The 15,871-nt window shown below is 35.7% G+C and overlaps 1 protein-coding gene across 1 annotated transcript in view; it reads right to left on the bottom strand.

Moving 5' to 3' along the window:
* Positions 1-15,871, bottom strand: part of CEP112 (centrosomal protein 112) — a 182,915-nt gene that overhangs the window by 159,558 nt on the left and 7,486 nt on the right. The window contains exons 5-8 of the mRNA XM_075719938.1: positions 13,296-13,392; positions 10,817-10,891; positions 1,258-1,305; positions 1,040-1,117 (exon numbers count right to left, since the gene is read on the bottom strand). Coding sequence (XP_075576053.1) covers positions 1,040-1,117; positions 1,258-1,305; positions 10,817-10,891; positions 13,296-13,392 — 298 coding nt within the window. The remainder of the gene's footprint in view (positions 1-1,039; positions 1,118-1,257; positions 1,306-10,816; positions 10,892-13,295; positions 13,393-15,871) is intronic.

Raw genomic sequence — 15,871 nt, 5'->3', positions numbered from 1 at the left:
AATTCATAAGTGTCCTTACAACATACCATGGAAAAGGACGGACAATTTCATGGTTTGCACATGATGCCCTTTCCTTTCCATCTTGTACGTATTTGAAGGCCTGTGTAGGTCTAAGTACTTGTGGGTAGCTAGGGGACTGTGTACATATGCCTCAATTTTCCAAGAGCATATGGCTGAAAACAGAAATTTGAAGGGCAAAGAGAGAAGTGTGTTCAGTTTGTTTGGGGTTTTTTTATCGTTTTCCTAATATATGTTGGATTTCCCTTCCTGAAGTCTGGTCCACCAGACCATTGATTTACTGACTTTCAAAAAAAAAAAAAATGTAATGTTTACATGGTTTCAGAAGAATCTGAAATATCTATGTGCTAAACATAGTATATTTTAATTTTATCTCATGACTGATGCTTTAAATAAACTGAGTAGTTTATGACAAAAATACCATAGGCATACAACTTCCTTCAACTATGAAAAAGGTAAAAAATGACCACAAAACTTTACCTTTGTACCTGTTCAAAAAGAAGTAATATGGCATGAGAGAATTAGATAGGCAAGCTTTGACAGTAATCTCGCCAATTAACAGTTTTCAAAAGAATTAATACAAAAAACCATATGAGTAAAAGAGGATTGGAGCTAGATGGGGCACATATAGCAATAATGCAGGTCCTAAAAGAAATAAGGTCTAGATCTGTGGCTTTTTAAAGGTATATAGAAAGTAAACAAAAATCCTCACTAAATGAAGGGTTCCATTGCTTCTGTTAAAAGGTAGTTTGGAAAATTCCTAGAATTCAAACTCTTCTACACTAAAAATTCCTTCAAAAGAACAGCAAATGTGTTCAGAAAGTCTTTTTTATTCCGTAAGTAATTGGGAAATGCATTAAGTATTTAATGAAAAGCCCTGTCACTTCAGCAAAAATTCTCTTACATGAGATTTTCTGCTATAACAAACTGCTTTGTGAATACCGAATTTGCAAAGAAAATGCCCTAACATGCTAATTTGGGTGCAATTTTCTTGTTCTAAAAAGACCAAAAAGAATCTTACCTCTTTTTCATGCATTCGAAATAGTGCCTGCTCATCAGAAAAAGTGCTACTTTTTCCTAGGCCAATTTTGGGTGTCATCTAGTGAATGAGAAGAAGTTCAAAACAACTTAATAAGTTCAAAGCAGTAACTCCAAGTAAAATCATTCCTAACCAGAAATGAAAAATATTAAGCACGTTTGTTTGCCCTTATAAAACATCAAGGGAATATAAATACCTACCAAAGACACTGGCATCGGTTTTTCCCGCAAATATCTTGGATTTTCTAACTGAAAAACAGCAAGTTAGAGAAAAATTAATCAATATCAGCAATGTCTTATTATTTCTTACAAACAGTAACAAATATGTCCAAATATTCAAAAAAGTTTGCAATGACAACTCCATGTGCACACTTTGAGAGGTAATCTGTATCTGTGAGGGTATACAGTAGCTCTGTCACTCAAAAGAACAATAGAACAGATCGAAGCATGCCTTTGGACGTACACACCAGTTCAAGAACTGCTTTCCACTAGAAAATTTGCTTAGTTAATCTGCAAATCATCAAAACAGTGCCATCTCTAGACACGTGGCTGTAACCTAGATGTAACATACAAGTAAATTTTCCTGTGCATAATTTTTTCTCCTTTACAACATTTCAATGATCCTTAAGAAAAGCACTCAGCAGAATGCAAAGGTCCAATAACATACTGCCATTTTTTATAAATTACAGAAACAGAAAGTCTTCATAAGAGATCATTTTGTTGGACATGACCTACTCAATAAGTTTTAAAATTGTAGTGTTTCCTAATGCAAATGGATGAAAAATTGCACATTTTTCCCCCCCAAATCCTTGTGGTTGTATAAATTCTTTCGGTGCATGTTTTAAAAGACTTCAGCAGCTAAATACATAGCTTATACAAAAGATTTCCAACTTTATTGGATAAACTTTCATTTAAATCAGTGTAAAGCTAGAATAAATTTACAGATTACAATTATCTTAATCTAGCGTTTTCAAAAAACTACAGTTAAGTGCCTTGAAACTATATCCACATATGCAACTCATAGAGACAAAACATAAGGAAACAATTCATTAACAGTACTATATAATTAAAGCAGCTCTTTCAATCACTATTTTTAAGAACTGAATACAAAACATTGTTTGCAACCCACTTCCTCTATCAGACAGCTATATCTTTTTAATTTTCTCAGACAACGAGGCTCAAACATCACATCACACAGAATACATAACACCCAAGAAACGATTTCAAGGGTATAATCTTGTAAAATGTGGCAGCAAGATTTGGAATATGAATGTGATTGCAATACACATAACATTTAGATTTTTTTTTTCCCCCCCGAAAAGATTAAATTGATCTATGAGGCATGGCAAGTATATCAAATGCTTGCACTTTCTCCAGTATTATTAAAGAAATTTGTGTGTTGAATTTATCAGTGAAGAAGAGGCTTAATCCCTCTGAAATTTCAATTTGATACAGTATTATTCATTTCCTGTCCTAAAAGGTTATGTAGGATTTCTATATGCTGTTGAAGAGTCGTCATGTTTCACCCAGAAGTAGTTGTAGATATTAGCAGGTTTAACACATACATTCAATTTCAATTAATAGTATTATCTAATATTTTAATGTCGTAGCTGAAAGTATATAGAAACAAGAATTTAATAAATAACCTATTTCTCTTTATTGTCAATGAGCTTACTAAAATAGATACATTAAATTTTCTTTCATATAAAGCATCCTGGGTTGGTTTTATTTCAGGGGCTTTTGGTTGTCTTTTTTTTTAAATATGCCACAATGATTGGCATGCAAAAAACACGGATAGACATTAGTGAATAAAAGAATCCCGTATGCACCTACTGCAAAAAATTTTGGACACAGAAGAGGACATTGGTGAAGAGAGGAATATAGGAGTGAGAACATCACAGGGCATTAACCACAGAAGACAGATAGTGGTGGGGAATCAAAAGAAATGGAAATAAAAAGTACAGAAATTCTAAACCAAAAAAATTTAGCAGGATTTTCTTTGTCCTACACATTTGTACCTGCAATAGTATTTTCTATCTAAAATTCTCTCATTTTACTAGTATTATACTCTTCCTTCTAGCTCATCTCAGCTACTTCCCCATCCATCCCACACGCCTAAGCATCACCTGTACAGATAGCCAGGACTGAAGGCGGCTTGCCGAAAGGTCAAGGCAGACCCCTGATTTGGCTCCCCAGAAGACTGAGCAGCAGGTAACACTGAAAGCTTTCACCAGTACCTGGTGGAATTTTGAGAAGGCTAAGGCTGCAGAACCAAATTTCAAAGGCTTAAGGATTTTCAAAAGCGCTCCCTCTCATGCAAAATGAATACAATCACCCTTTACTTTTGCTTTTTTAAAGCTAAAAATTATTGTAAATATTTACAATTAATTCAAATATTTTATCTGACCGTGCAATTAAGCTGTTTACAGTCTTCATTTCAAAACCAATCTAAAAAGCTAAGGTATATCCTACTTGTTTATGAGAAAGAAGGAAAATGTGTCTCTAATACTTTGTATGGCCTAAGTCTTGCATTTTTTGATTTTGTAACAGCAGCCATATGTGCTTTGAAGTTAAATGTTCCCACTTTGTTACTTGTTGTGGATTATATCCACTTAAACTGATCTGTAAACATTTAATGTCTCAACATTCATTCTTTTCATGCTGGTCTTCTGCAAAACTTCTTGTTCTCAAAATTACACCACATTAAAGAGGGAATATCACAATAAAGAATGCCCAAAAAAGAAAAAAGCTTGTATTTATGAGAAACATGCAAATTTAAAAATAATAAGCAAAAGGTCAAAGACAAACCAAAATACATATGTATGAAACTGAAGGGCTGCCATGAGAAGAACAGTAAATCACATGCTTTTTTAAGAGTATGAACCAAATAAATGTCATCATGAAAGACATCTTTATTCGCACTAGAATTGAACTCTAATTTGTAAATACCACTTCTTAACAAAAATGGCATTTTGAATTTCTTTGTAGAAAAGATTTTGGACTCTCCTGTTCTATTAGGCAGTCAAACAGACAACAAACCATGTTTCAATTTGTGAGGACCGGCATGGTCACCTTCTAGCGCTTGAGTTGGGAAGGCTTTGGATGATCAGATCCCCATTACTTAACAGAAATAATCTACTTCTATGAAAATATACTTATTCTCCTAAATTGAAAAATGTATAGCAGAAATCTGCATAACGACTCAGATTCCAAAACTGAATTTTAGGTCAATTGGCCAGAATTTTTAACTTCAGTATTTTTTACTTCTATTTCTATATAAAGTGGTCAAAACCAAACATTTTTGAAGTATACAATTTTAAAGCTACCAATGCAAGCCATGAGTGAAGCACTGATAGGAGAAGTAAACCACGCTGAAATGGTTTCCCCCCAAAAGCAAGGACAGCACAGAAAAAGCACAACTTTGAGCACTAAGTACTTCCACGAGACTCATCCTCAGGACATCAACTATATTTCACCCCTCAGGCTGAGAACAGTGTACAGGCTCGGTATCTGTCATAGTCCAGAAACTTATACCAAAGTTTCTGACACAGTAAATACCACAACAATGACAACATTAATGTTATGCTTTCATTCTACCCTTTCCGAAGTCACATTTTGTCCTTTGGAAGATGGTTATCAAGGAATGCTGATCTTCAATAACGCACGCCTGTAGCTTATTACAGTTCAGTAACAGTCAGAAGGTATGTTGTATATATTAAGATTCAGGAAAAAAAACACCCCACATTTGGATCAGCAGGCCTGTTGCACATTCCCCCTTAAGCTTCTTCAAAGACAAAATGTGATTGTTTTCAAAACAAGGATGGAAAAAACACACATGAAAGAGTTAAGAACACTTAAGATTTTGAAATGGTAAACAACTAAACTGAACCTTGCCCTAAGTTCTTACTTTAATCTAACAAACCCAGCAAGCCAGCATGTTCCCTACAGAAATAACTGCTGAGTAGCTTCAGGAAATTTGAGTAAGGACATTCTTATCTAACATCATAATTTGCAGGGAAGTTCACTTTAATGCTGCTTCTGCAGTCTTAGTGGAAGGACATTAAAGCACATGAAGATTGTTTGTCAGCATGGAAGTTGAATTTATTTTTTGAAGTCACAACACCACTTGGAGTGCACTGTGGGAAAGTTTTTACAGTGTTGCTGCCCTCCAACACCACAACATATACAGTAGGTATGTTTATAGTAAGCAGACAGACTAAGAAACCAAACAAAAGATAATCAAATGGTTTGTACAGAAACAGTTGAGCTTAACTAGACTGGAAAGACAGAGGCAGATGTGAGCCAAGTACACAAAACAGGCATTAACATACACTGTTGCTGTAGCCACCCAAGAATTCTCTGTGCTTGCATCTACTTTAACCCTGTGTTATACATAATTTCTCCAAGAAAGGAGAACGTAATGCAAGCCACTGACCGCAGAATTTCTTTGGTCTAAGTCCTCTTAAACCTTTATTAGGCAACAACATTTCCCATGATAAATTCTTCTGGGTAAGACCTGAGCATCCAGGTTCTTTGTATTGAAGATCCCACATCACTTCTAGTAAAAGCTAAAGAGTTAACTCTTGTCCTGGCTGAATTCCAATGATGAAAAATTATGTTCTCCCTGATTAAAAAACCCTTTGCTATTTCCCCAGGGTACAATCTCTTTGTATGCTTCCTACCTAAAATGAAGTGCTGAATTTCCTGGGATGTTTAAAAGAGTTGCCTTGTCACACCTAAAACTGGCTACAGTTCAGTGACAAATGAAACTGTATCAGAAGCATCATGAAAAATACATATATAGGCAGGTCAGGTAAGAATATGCAGTGGTTGAATTCATTGTTGTTCCTTTACGCAACTTAAATTTTATATCCAAAAATTGTGTTTGTCTACAATCTAAAAAGCTTGAACAAGAGGAAAAAAAGAAAAAGAAAAAGAGAGCAAGTTTAATTCCGTTATCCAGAAAGCTTCTTCTCCTGACACTACATCTATTTCACAATATTTAATTATTTTTTGAGACATGACTAAAGGGAAGGATGTTCTATTTATGAAGTGTACTAAGTTTGCAACAACATGTAGAAGTTTATTGACAGCTGTTAATAAAATAAATAAGATAGCTGAGGGATTTTTATTATACTCTAAAATAGCTAAAGAATGACAAAGAAAGTTCAAAGTAACAATGTGGCCAAAGATTACTTGCATTTGTCTAAACTCCTGGCTTTTCCCTTCAAACAGCAATACGAAAGGATTTCTTCTTTTCTACATCACAAATGCAACTTCAAGACATGAACACTTAACAAAGGAGAGTGCCCACACCAGTTTAGGTAAGAGTCAATAAGGGCTAAGAAACCCACATTTTTAGAATGTGTTTAAAATTAGGTTATATTAGTATTCCATGTATGAAAGGCAAATTTATCACTATCAAAACTCAACTTTATTTTAAACATTTACCCATGCATGAGTAGAATCTAAAGAACTGGAACAATAAAATATTTGACAGAGATAATCAGGAATGCTGCAAGGCAAATGGAAAAATTCTTTCACTGCTCAGGAGAAGCAACAATATTAACAAAGTAATGCAACAGTCTTACTTCTCGTGTAGAAAATGTTGTTACTACTAATAACAAATATATCTGAAGCCTCCATATTACAGTCTATTAAGCTTTGACCTCTCTGTTTAGTAGAGAAATGAGAAAATTATTTCCCAAACTTTTCACAATATTTTTAATAATAAAAAAAATCTCAGCCACTGATGCAAGCATATCATAAAAAGTGAAAACACATTCAGTATGTGACCTTAAAAATACACGACCTTTGACGAAGAGGAAATTTAAAATATATCAAAGAAGTAGAAGCCCAAAAGATAAGGGTAAAAATAAATTAACAGTTTATAACTGGTGATTATAATCCACAGAAGCCTATACTGGAACAGTGAAGGCTTAGCAGCAACTCAGAGCTGGAAGATGCTAAGCTTTTCTCACCTTTATGTAGAGCACCTATCTAGATATTTGCAGATTCTTGAATAAAAGGATATTGTCCATATACACGTGCTTGAAATATGAATAGCTTCTTAAAATTTCAAGGATTCTTACTGAGAAAAATCCTTGTACACAGACTTGTTGAAAATTCCCAGAATCGGCTCTATCCCCATCACTGCAAGAAAAATGTACAGAAGCACACATACTTTGCCAGACTAGCAACCCCGATTCACCATTTATTCTTTGGCACACAAGTAAAACAAACAAAAAAAAACACTAAGGAAATTTTGAAAATATTTTAAATAACAACTGTTCCTTATTAGGCAGTTCAGAATGAAAACCATTCTGTATTTCCTTTCCTAACTGTCCCTCACTAGTGAAGCATTCTTTTGGGTCAAGGGTCTTCTGTATCTGAGGTGAGATCGCTTGTAAATTAAGTTTCTCGAATGGTCTGCAAATGTGGCTAGCAATTAAAAGATAGCTAGATGCTCCTATGGCAATGTAAATGCTTACAAATAATAGCAGTCACATCTTACACTCAAACCTTACAGATTCTGAAATGCTGCCATCAATTAGTGAGCTTTTTTTTTTTCATTTTTAATAATTACATATTCTTCTTTAAGTGTGAAATTCTACTTAAAACTTCCTGACCCTTTAAGAACCCACTGGAGGCTGTGATCCATAGTGGGGAAACACTGTTCAACAGCAACCACTTACAGACCTCTCTTTTACAACCTCAAATCCTCTTTGTCAGGTAACTCCCAACAAGTCTTATCAGGCAATCAAAGTCTCTCGCTAGCGACTTGTTTAATTACCATCCCTGGAGAGGAGACTTGAAAAACTGATTTATGTGTCACGGTAGCCAATTTGTTATCCAAGAGAGCTCCCATATCAGTGGAGGATCATCATAGTTTAATAACCATCCATTATCAACACAACATGATTGCAAACTGGAATTTCAATTAGAAAAAGAAATAAAAAACAAATAAAATTAAAGAGATAAGCAAGCAGGCAGATCAACACTGATATAAAAATGCTGGATATAAAGAGATTCTTTGTCAGCATCAATTGGAACAATTTGTAAAATGGCCATGAGCAAGTTTCCCCCTTAAAGCAGCTTTAAAAGCTCAAGGTATTACAACTATCTGTTCATATAATCCAGGTATTTATACAGCCCAAATATCCAAAATCTGCAAGTGACTGCTTGCACATTTGTTTCAGACACCTGCATAGCGCTTTCGCAAATTGGAGTTGACTGCTATTGAAGAGCTTTCTGGAGATCCACTCTGCCCACTTTACAAAACTACAATTCCTGAAAAATACATTCATCTAAGTCTGGAAGTGCCAGAAATCGATCTTGTATTAGTCTATAAAACACAAGGAGCTCCAAGCAGCAATACCACTCCAACTAACATTTTCACTCATCTCCACCTTCAGTTTGGAGAAAGCAGTCAGGCAGCTCCTGGATTGTCTCAAGGTCAAGACTTCCTTCTCTCTCAGAAGTAAAGCAAGGAAGCAATTAGCATTTAGAATGCTAACAGGCACCAAAACAGCAAGAGAAACACCAAGAAGGACACAAAAAAGTTTACTTTCTCTCTTATCACTTATGTTTTTACTGAAGAGAACTTAGCTCTCAATGCAAAATGTTGAGTGTAATAGGCAAGATTGTTAAATGCTGTCATATCCTTCTGAACTGATGATGAAGAATAAGGATTATTCAGTAATGGATTAAAATGACAACATGAAAATACATGACTTCATTTTTAAAGAAACAAAGCTGAAGTATTTCTTTATAAACTAGCTCTCATCCCTCCTAACTTCAGCTGCCCTCTCTCCCAGACACTGAGTGAGCTTCCAACCCGTGAGAATAAGCAGAAAATGAGAAAGAAAAAAAACCTCTTTATTAAAATAAAAGTGATCTTAATAAAATTAAATTGTTATGAGGATATTAATCCTAATCACATAGGTTAAAGATTTGGTGGTACACGAGAAAGGGTTAAAAAAAAAAAAAGACAAAACAACACAACAGAAAAAATACAGCGGAATATAGCTACAGAGAGAAGGAACTTCACCACGACCTTGGAATTGTCGTGGACTAATACCACAGAAAACACAACCATGGGAATAAAGTCTTATTATAACAGTAGCCTTAAATTAAAATAAAATTTAAATTAATCCAATATGTCTAGGTCCAAAATATTTCCGGTCCAAAATATTAAGGCTGAGAGAGTTGGGGTTGTTCAGCCTGGAGAAGAGAAGGCTGCGAGGAGACCTCATTGCAGCCTTTAAGTACTTAAAGGGGGCCTACAGGAAGGACGGGGACAATCTTCTTAGCAAGGCCTGTTGTGACAGGACAAGGAGTAATGGTTTTAAACTAAAGGAGGGTAGGTTTAGACTGGATATAAGGAAGCAATTTTTTACAATGAGGGTGGTGAGACACTGGAATGGGTTGCCCAGAGAGGCGGTGGAGGCCCCATCCCTGGAAACATTGCAGGCCAGGTTGGACGGGGCTCTGAGCACCCTGGTCTGGTTAAAGCTGTCCCTGTCATTGCAGGGGGTTGGGCTGGGTGGGCTCTGAAGGTCCCTTCCCACCCAAAGCATTCTATCATTCTATGATTTGATTAACCGCTCAGGAACAACACACAGATCAAACCCCACATATTAAGTTTGTACATGCAAACATCAATGATGAACACAGATTTGCTTCGATCTTACCTAGCAATTTTTAAATCTCTCCTTATAAAAATGTATTTCTGCCTCACTGTATTTACCTCTTGCGCTACACCAGCCCAAAAATATAGAGGATGTGTTCAAATCCTAGGAAAAGATGATAGCTTGAAAATAGATTTGCTTTTACAGAAGTGGTTACAAAAGAGGTTTAGAGTCTAAAAAAAAATTTCAATACAGATTAAAGTCCTCCTAGCTGTAAACATGGAAAGCTTTGAGGAGATATCTTCTACTTTTTTCTGAGATCCAATAAACACTAGTTCTGAAGTTGTCGAGCTGTCCAAGAAAGAACTCCTCCTTATTCCATCCCCACAGTAGATTCTCTTTCAGATACTTTAGTTTTGATATATCAAAGTCAGGAAAAATCTCAGCATCATAGCAAAAGCACCATATTCACAAACACATTCTAAAGCCAAGGCCCCACAAGAACATAGGCCAAAGTACTGCAGAAGCTTCCACAATGGTAGATTCTTTCCTCAGCAAAGCAAATTTGCAAAGACATGCTATTCTTTCCATGAGTAAGAGCCACAGAGCTGGTCTAAAGATTCTAATTATTAAAAGGGAAGGAAAGAGGTTAACCACTGAAAAGCCTCTTGAACACTTCCAAAACAAGGCAAACTGGCAAAAAAATGTTGAGTTGTATTAATGGCTTGCAAACTCTGTATTCCTTAAAAAAAAAAATAGTACAGAAAGCCAAACTCTTCCTTCATTTATACAAGCATAAATTCAAAATAATGTTATTGAGTTATCAAGAAACAGTCTGAACTTCTACCAGACACTTGGTTTTGACCAGCAGGTATTATTATTTTGCTTGATTTATCAGTAACTATATTAAATACAATAAGACTATTATTGTGTAAAAATGAGGCATTTTTAACGTTTTCTTCTCAAGATGACATGTATTCATAATTAACCTTTCCAAGCTTTACCAATTCATTTCTAAAAGAACGACTCCTCCGTAAATTTTTGTTGACTAAATTCAGAGAAGCAGACTACATCACTAAGTAGTTTTCATTTCAAGTCAATAAATAAGTAATGTACTCAGTTTATTTTACCCCAAGATTCCAACTATTGAGACGTGCTTCAAGGTCACTGTCATCCAAAGAAATGGGTTTTTTATGACAACGGTCCTAGAACATAAAAAAGTCAAACAAAATATCAGAAGAGCTGGAAGATACATAGTCTAAAAAAATTAATTACTTCTTAATAGTGTCATGACAATACCTCTGACAGGTTTAATCTAAATAGCTCAGTTATCAGGAGGATACTGTGCTAAGAAAGGAATTCAGAGGATAAATTAGCCTGCCTCCACACTTTAATGTTGTTCTTCATTTTACTTATTTCCAAAGCAACGGCCTCCTTTACAAAGGGCGAGTTTACTAAACAAAAATGAAACTACTCCATTCTTTAGGCAACATACTTATTCTAGAAATGATCCATCTCCACAGTACTTTTTGTGGGGCTAATCCAGAAATCAGAGATCACCTGATCAGCCTCCAAATAAAAACCAAAATAATTAAAGGAAACCACAACAAGGCAGGAATAGTTATAGTGGGCAGAGCTGCAAAAGCAGAGGACAGGGTAGCTGCTGCCCAGCTCAAGGCTAGGGGTCCTCTTCGCAGAAACAATTTCCAACATTCAGTAAGGAGTGTAGTTACTGTTGCTCAAGGCTACGTCTTTCAGAACAAAATTTTTGCTGTAGGATAACAGAATTACTGTTCATATTTAGTGTATCAAATAGGGGAGCTGGTACAGAAGATTCTCCTTAACCAAGATATAACGCTATTTAGAGAAACAGAATGTTGAAGCGTGAATTACTTTGTCTCATTAAGTTTTGTTAGCAAGAGGCTTGTGTACTGGCATGCAAGCACCTCTTTTTTACATCTGCTCATTCATTATGAACATACAGTGAATGGAGCTTTGACTTCAGTTAATCAATACTTGGTTGAGGTAGTTCTTAATGTTTCTTAAAAGACTCCCTGTTCCTCTACCTGGGCCTGAATTATGCCAGAACATCTGTGTGTCACCAACAACAGAACAAGATACTATTTGTTCCAGCCAGCCAAACGTTCATCAAACTGTTTGGCAAAGCAAGAGAGGATTATTTCACTTAAAGGCCCTTTTAAAGCTGTAATCACAGTAGAATCCAGTACATGGAGCTGAAGAACAATGAAGTGCAGTGATTTGTCTAACATTGCCCTGGAAGCCTGTGGCAGAGCCAGGAACAAAAAAAATAAACAAAACAAAACAACAAAAAAACCAAAAGACTTTAAAGCCCCAAATCCAGGTTTCAACTGAAGGAAATCCTTTTCTTTACAATAACCGTTCCATAAGAAATACTTCTTTAAGTCAAGCAAAACAAACAGGAAACCAATAAGGAGAAATGTAGTAAATCCAGCATCTGTTTTTATTTTTTATTTTTAATTATGTCATTTCTTTTTCTAAATTACATTTTTATATATACAGTCAACACACACATTATAAGTACATTCACACCAACCAGAGCCTAGAGCAGAGACATTCAATTTTTGCCCACTGTTTGTAGCCTGCCATGATAAAGCAACCCCTTGCTAGTCCTCTATTCCAAATGCATAGCAGAACACAAATTTCCTGAGAAAGACAGGCCTCAGAAGCAAGCTTCCAGTTTATCCTACATGCACTTCATGTCCTCATAAGTTCTTGATTGTGCCCATAAAGAAGTGCAAGAACAGTCTATGCAAATTCCTCAGATGTCAACAGCCCACCTCTGGCTGTAATCTTTCTAAACTGTTCCTCTGATACAATCAAAAAAATAAGTGTGAGCAGACCTACAGCATACATACAGCAAATTCAGTGTTTCATGGAGGAATGAGAGCTATTATAGATCCTCTGGCTATGGTGAAGGAACTACAGGAGACAGACCTCTCCAGTAACAAAGACTGGACACTACAAGGCTACAGAACACATTCATGAAGGAAAACAGCATACTTGTTGATAACATATACTTGTCAGGAGTGATTTTCAGTTTAAATGCTTGCTATTATACATACAATATCATTAAATATTTTGGACTAAAAGGGTTTTACACAAAGTCTGTCTAGTGTCCTTCCATCATCCATAACGCTAGTTGTGGAAAGTTTGATAAAACAAACTGTCCAAAATTCACTCTTTCAGAGGTCAGCCATCATTAGACAGAGCCAAAGACATCTACGCAGCTTTCTTTAATCTACTCTTGCAAAATACAAGATGATGTCAATACAGTCAGTTTGCCAAGCCTAGGGAAAACAATGCAGCAGACATTAAACACACTATACTAAACAGAGGTCAACCATTAGGATGAATTGAGAGCATCCTACAAGAAATTCTTTTCCCCTGCACTTGCAGAGGGCAGATTTTGATGAGCTTTAGTCGTTTCTATCACTCCTTCCCAAATGTCTGCACTTGTACACAGGGATCATGACTCGTGCAATTAGAAATAACAGCTTTACGGGGATATATAAAAACAATTCATTGAAACTAGAGCAAGTTTTATGACAAAAAGGAGAAGCATCTTACAGACAGTGATGTGGCTAGGTTATCTTCATCTGTCCGGTGAGGAGGACTCATAGAATGTGATCTTAATGCTGGCTTCTCATTGTACTTGAATCTTTCCCTGTTATTAACAAAAAGAGTAAGCAAAAAGAGAAGAATTCATTTTCGACAACTTGGGGCACACAAAGGATGTTAATCTTAAAATAAAATCTTTTAAAACACACAAGCGAAAATAATTGTCAAGATGCAAAGATCAAAAATAGTAGACTAAAAAAAGAAAAATTTCTTATTAAAGGCATGTTAAAGGCAAACAAAAGCCTTAAACATTCCATTAAAAAAACAACAGCCAAAAAAACCCCACACCAACAAAACCACCAGAAATACTGCGTACTTCACAGTATATTAAAAAGCGTTCTTTGCATTTCTCCGTTACTACGTGACCCAACATCATGCAACAGATTTTAGAATAAATCTATGTTAACTGAGAAGGCTGATCTAAGAGAACATTTTTGAAACAAAATTGCTAAACATATGAGACAGTGTAGGATAAAGTCCAGCAACTCAGAGAAAAAAAAGGAATGAAGGTGATGGTTGGCTGCACCACAGGCGAGAAGACTTTGGGAAGGCCAAAAAAAATATGAGGTTAGATCAAGGTGTATCTTCATATAACATACAACCAGAAAGAAAAGGGCAAGAACGACGCATACAGCTCAGCAGAAAAGCAATGACTTGAAAGGCCAGGATGGAGAGTAACATGTCAAAGAAACAAGTCAAGAAACAAGTCATAAAGACTGTATTAGTTGCATTTAATTTCAGCTCTATTTTATGGACTAAAGTGGCATATAGGGGTGGATGGTAAAGAAAGGCCCGCAAGACAGGATACAAGTACAGCATGAATAAGCACTCTGCCCAGTAGAGAAAAAAAAAGGGATTTTTTGGAAAAGCTTTTGTCATAAAGAAAGCATTTGAACAAAAGGAAATTAAGAATAGCAGGTAGTTGAAGATAACCTTCACTGATGGACCTGGTCAACAGACCTTTCTCAACTATTGAGCAGGGAAAGAAAAGAACAGCCTGGAACAAAATAAAATAAAAATTATAACAGTTTATTAGATAGGCTGATATAGCAAAAAGATCCAAAACAGTAGCGAAACGCCCTTCAGCATGTACTCCAATGTCAAATCCACATGTATGAAAGTAATTAAAATCTCCTGTTAGTGCGCTCACCTTCCTATGACTAGCTGTATTGTATTAAAATCAAGTCAGACCATTAAAATACCTTTCATTCTTTCCATCCAGCAGCAAATTAGACAGTAAGTTATGCCAAAAAGACACTGAGACAAATGAAGTGTTTATGAACAGAAAGACAACTGTTAGATGTACAATGTAAACTAGTCACTTCTGGGAAGACAAACACAGACAAACTTTTCATGAAGCACACCGCCCCAGCTTTCATCAGAACAGCAGGGAACAGTGAAATACAACAACTGGGAGCATACCTTCCCTTCCAGCACCAATAAATACCAACAACATACATGGATGCAAAATAACAATTACAAAGCAGTAAATAGTTTAGATAAGCAAAGACTTAGAGGTAAAAAAGATCAAAAGAAATATAATAATACAATGACTGTCTCTAGCATTCCAAATCACACGTTTCTTACCAAGATTTCATTTGACACAAAATTATCTTTCATTAAAAGTGGACAAATCTTTGCCTGTCAGTAAATCTGCACTTTTATCAGACCTCTTTTCTGAACAATACTCGGGTTACCTAACAATTCAATAAAGTCCCAATTGTTTAAAATGAGAGAAAACAGAATTCATGCCCCTATCATTAAGAGATTAAGGAACATCAATAAATATTCAAACCAACCCAAGTTACTAATAATATTTTTAAATTGACAAAATGGGGGAAAAAAGTCTAGATATATTCTTAGTTCTATATTTGCTATTTTGAAGACCAACTGAAAAGGAAGTTGCTTTACTTGATTCTATAAACAAAATTTGAGAAGACCATTAAGTTCAGACTGCAATTTTGCTCATATCAAGCATATACGACCCGTTCACTCCCTTTTCCAGCCTTCTGCTAATACGAGTCAGGCTCCAGAAATCACAAGATTATTTCTTTTTCCTCCCACGGCAGGTGAGCGGAGAATGGTCAGAGTCTTGACACCAGCCCTGTGACCTCCTGCTTCAGCCAAAACAGTGAGCTAGCATGGGAGAAGGAAGCAATTTGCTGCTAATAAAGGAGATTAGTAAATAATTTCCTACTAGGAACAAAGTAAGGGAAACTCACTGGTTCTTCCTGGTATAGCACAGCTACACACTAACCTTTAACAATGTTTTTCAGGCATAATCTATAAACATACAGTAGAATTTTCCTGCAGGGTGAGAAAGACCAGTTTTCTGTTCAAACCAAACTACACATTCATAAAACCAATTCTCTCATGTTTCACCTTCCTAGCACCAGCTGGCTTGCTCTTATTCATTTACAGCCTAGTTTGCAAGTAAGGTTTCTCTATCTACTTTTTATTTAGCCAGATAAACAACTTCTTATAGAAAAGCCCAAATCTTCATACATAGAAGTATGTGTATTGCA

This window comes from Pelecanus crispus, chromosome 12, assembly GCF_030463565.1.
Source record: "Pelecanus crispus isolate bPelCri1 chromosome 12, bPelCri1.pri, whole genome shotgun sequence".
In the NCBI taxonomy this organism is placed as follows: Eukaryota; Metazoa; Chordata; class Aves; order Pelecaniformes; family Pelecanidae; genus Pelecanus; species Pelecanus crispus.
The sequence above is the reverse complement of the archived record's forward strand: the minus strand, read 5'-3'. Positions and strand labels throughout refer to the sequence as shown.